The sequence below is a fragment of the Emys orbicularis genome, chromosome 6, assembly GCF_028017835.1.
Source record: "Emys orbicularis isolate rEmyOrb1 chromosome 6, rEmyOrb1.hap1, whole genome shotgun sequence".
NCBI lineage: Eukaryota > Metazoa > Chordata > Testudines > Emydidae > Emys > Emys orbicularis.
The window spans coordinates 118,967,716-118,971,117 of NC_088688.1; the positions used below are offsets into that span (position 1 = coordinate 118,967,716).

The window sequence follows — 3,402 nt, forward strand, 5'->3', positions numbered from 1 at the left end:
CTGACATGCACGCACATATGCCCTATAACTCACTGCTTCCGTGTTTTATGCACTACAATTGCTCTTAATGCATCTCCTCTTGGCTGATCTGGCCTAGGATCCAACACAGAGCCTCGGAGGGCCTGGGGGCTGTCCGTGTAAGATTACAAGGAGCTCTTTTAGCCTGGTGCAGCATCCTCACTCCGGGGAAGCCTGCTCTGGCTGGCAGAAGCGCTGGGATATTTTTAGGGGGACTGCATGGGATTTCCCCATTGACCCATTTCTCCCTGGAAGACGGTGGCGAGAGAAACAGGATCTGCTTTTGGGTTTTTTTATGGAAACTTTTTAATTGTCTGTTTATTGCAGCAAATCCCTCCAGAGGAAAGCTCTCAAAGGCAGGCTCATAAGCCTTCTCAGCTTGGCACTGCCTTTGAAGGAGAGCGGTCGGATGATCTGCATGGTGTGAGGAGCCATGAGACCCGACGACATTAACCCTAGGACGGGACTAGTGGTGGCTTTGGTCAGCGTCTTCCTTGTTTTTGGCTTCATGTTTACCGTTTCTGGGATGAAAGGGGAGACCCTGGGAGACATCCCCCTCCTGGCAATAGGACCTGCTATTTGCTTGCCGGGCATAGCTGCCATTGCACTAACGAGGAAAACAGATGGCTGCACCAAATGGCCTGACGACAAGCGTCCCTGCAGCAAAAAGGCGAAAGACAAGGAAGTGGTGGAGCTGCTGAGAACGCCCTCGGATCTGGAATCGGGCAAAGGCAGCTGCGATGAGCTAGCCAAGAAGGCATACCTGCAGGACAGGAAAGTGCTGAAGGGAGAGGACTCTGTGTCCATCTGCACCACCACCACAACCACCACCACCATGGGAGAATGCAAGAGCCTGATCAAAAGGGTGGACCAGGAGGAGATGCTGAGATACCTGGAGACCTGCTACCCGGAGATGCCAGGGAACGTGCTCGTGGGAGAGGGTCCCACTTACAGTACCTTGGAGAAGAAGAGTTCTCCTCCCTGGGACAGTGCTGCCTGCCCTGACACAGAGGACAACATTTTTGTGGCTCCAAAAGACAGTATAATTGTTTGTTCCTACAAGGAGAATAGCCCTTACGACAGATATTGTTGTTATATAAACCCTACTGGAGTCAGCTCGGACCATGAGACTATAGTTTGAATGATGCACATTTTATTAATCTCTATGTATTTTTACAGACTCTACATCTTTCAGCTCTTAATAGGGGAAAGTAGCTGATTGCACTGCATGGAACACTCCTCATACTATTACAAATTTAACCTGGTATGTGACTGATGCTCAAACCTTTTGTGCCTGAAATACTTTCTGTAAGTAAATAAGCATGTTTAAGGCTAAGAACTCCTTCTTCTTTGTGAAAATCAATTTTAATTATTTTTTAAAATGTCAGTGCTGAATATTTTGTCCAGACACCCCCGCTCCCAAGACCCGAGCTCCTAGACAAGTTGGCAAGATGAAGGCATTGACTGTCAGCTAAAATCAAGGCAAGAGTCAAAAGTCTGGAGCTCGCTATGTAAAATAACATGCAATATGGATGAGTGGATCTTAGGAATAGTGTCACTTCCTTTATTTCTGAAGGAATTGATAGAAGTCAACGTGCAGTTGAATTAGTTGGCTGCCTGATGTTAAGCTGTTAGAAAAGCTTTTCAGTTCAATCAGTCTTAGACTCAGGCAGGCAAAATCAGGGAGCCAAAGTCTGACTTCATTTTTCTGCTCTTATTAGATTTTACATGACCTTGTTTTAGGAAATCAAAGAGCAACATTGTAGGCTATTACCCTGCCAGCCTCCTGAGTCAAGGAAGGGGACTAGGATAGAGAGAATTTTTGAAGGCAAATCTATCAGCAGTCATATCAAAGGTACAAGTGTTAGGCTATTTTGCTTCATTCTTATTTGTTAATGAATCCACCAAAGTCTTTCTAATATGTTTGGCACTTATAGCTGTACTTTATAACAAGAGATTGATAAAATCATTGCAGAGACTTAGCAGCAGGGGTCACTGGATTTGGGAGATTATATATATATATAAAATCACTTGGAGATTTAGGGCCTGATCCAACTCCCACTGAAGTCAACAGACTCCTATTGGCTGTAACAGAAGCTGGATCAGGCTGTTAGAGAAGTGTCATCTTCACATACCTCTTCAAAAACTCCAGATGTTTATCCATGGATCTTGAATAATGATATTTTATTCAATATTATGAAAGCCATTTTTAAGGTGGGGGAGACTAGAAAAATATGGTTGGCACGATTTTTCCACAACCATGCTGTATGTTTTGTTAACGAGTTCACTGATCACAGATGCATAATACTGAAACCATGACCTGAGTGATATGAAAGCATAGTGGTTAACCCTTCAGAGCCTGCAAACTGCATACACATATATAATACAAATTACATAAATGTACTACAGATTACACATAATCTAACATGTATATTACCATATGAGATAGTATAGATACAATATAATATATATGTAATCTATACAGCCAATCTAAGGGTTAAACTATTAGAAAAAATGTTTGCTAAAGCATAAAATAATGTGTTAGCATTTCACAGACAAAGCCTTGATTTCCATAACAAAATGCTCAACACAGCTCTGAAAAGTCTCTCCTGTTGGAAGTCTTAACAACAGTTCTTGCTTTAGTTATTTTTAATATACCATAATTTGTACCAGACAGACTTATTGAACTACCAGTGTAAAAAGAAGCCACCCCTGGCTAACAGGAGCCTGGGAATATTCTGCAGAAACTGCTCTGGAATTTTCCACTGAGAGATTGAAAGCTGGACAACTCCTCATTAAGTCTGTGCAATTATTTGGAAAATAAAAGGAAACCTCAGGCATCCTGAGGGTCCATCCATTTGGAAACTGCTCTCAAATTGTTACAGACAGTCAGCTCAAAGGAGATTGCCAAAGGGAGGTTTGGGAAGATTTCCCAGCATGGGCTTTCTCTGCTTCTCTCTGGTGCACTAAACGTAACATTGTTTATTTTATTTACGCATTTATGTACTGATTTTTCACACAGTGCCCATTGCTGTGGCATCAGGGTGCTATTCAGACAAATAAAACAAATGCAAGTTAGTCTCAGTCAGGGACAGCCAGTTAATATTAACACACCACAGGTCTTGCTGCTGGGGGGTGTAGTTCAGGGACTCGTATTTGCAAAACTTGAGCTTTTGTCAGACTAAATGAGTCCCACAGAGAGAGACCCCCAATTGAAAATGTTCAGCTTCCAGCCCTGGACAGAGACACCCCAGGGATTGTCTCCAAGAATAGCTCAAGAAATCGTAATCACCATAACAGAATATAGGGCCGGATCCTGCAAGGTGCTGAGCAGCTCCGGGATGGTGCTGAAAGCCAGATCCTGCTCCCATTTAAGTCAATAGC

The 3,402-nt window shown here is 43.2% G+C and overlaps 1 protein-coding gene across 1 annotated transcript; it reads left to right on the top strand.

Annotated features, from left to right (window-relative positions):
* Window positions 1-451: 451 nt before the first annotated feature.
* TMEM215 (transmembrane protein 215) lies at window positions 452-1,159 on the top strand. Its single transcript, XM_065405948.1, has one exon. It carries the CDS (start codon window positions 452-454, stop codon window positions 1,157-1,159), a length of 708 nt encoding a protein of 235 aa, XP_065262020.1.
* The last annotated feature ends 2,243 nt before the right edge of the window (window positions 1,160-3,402 follow it).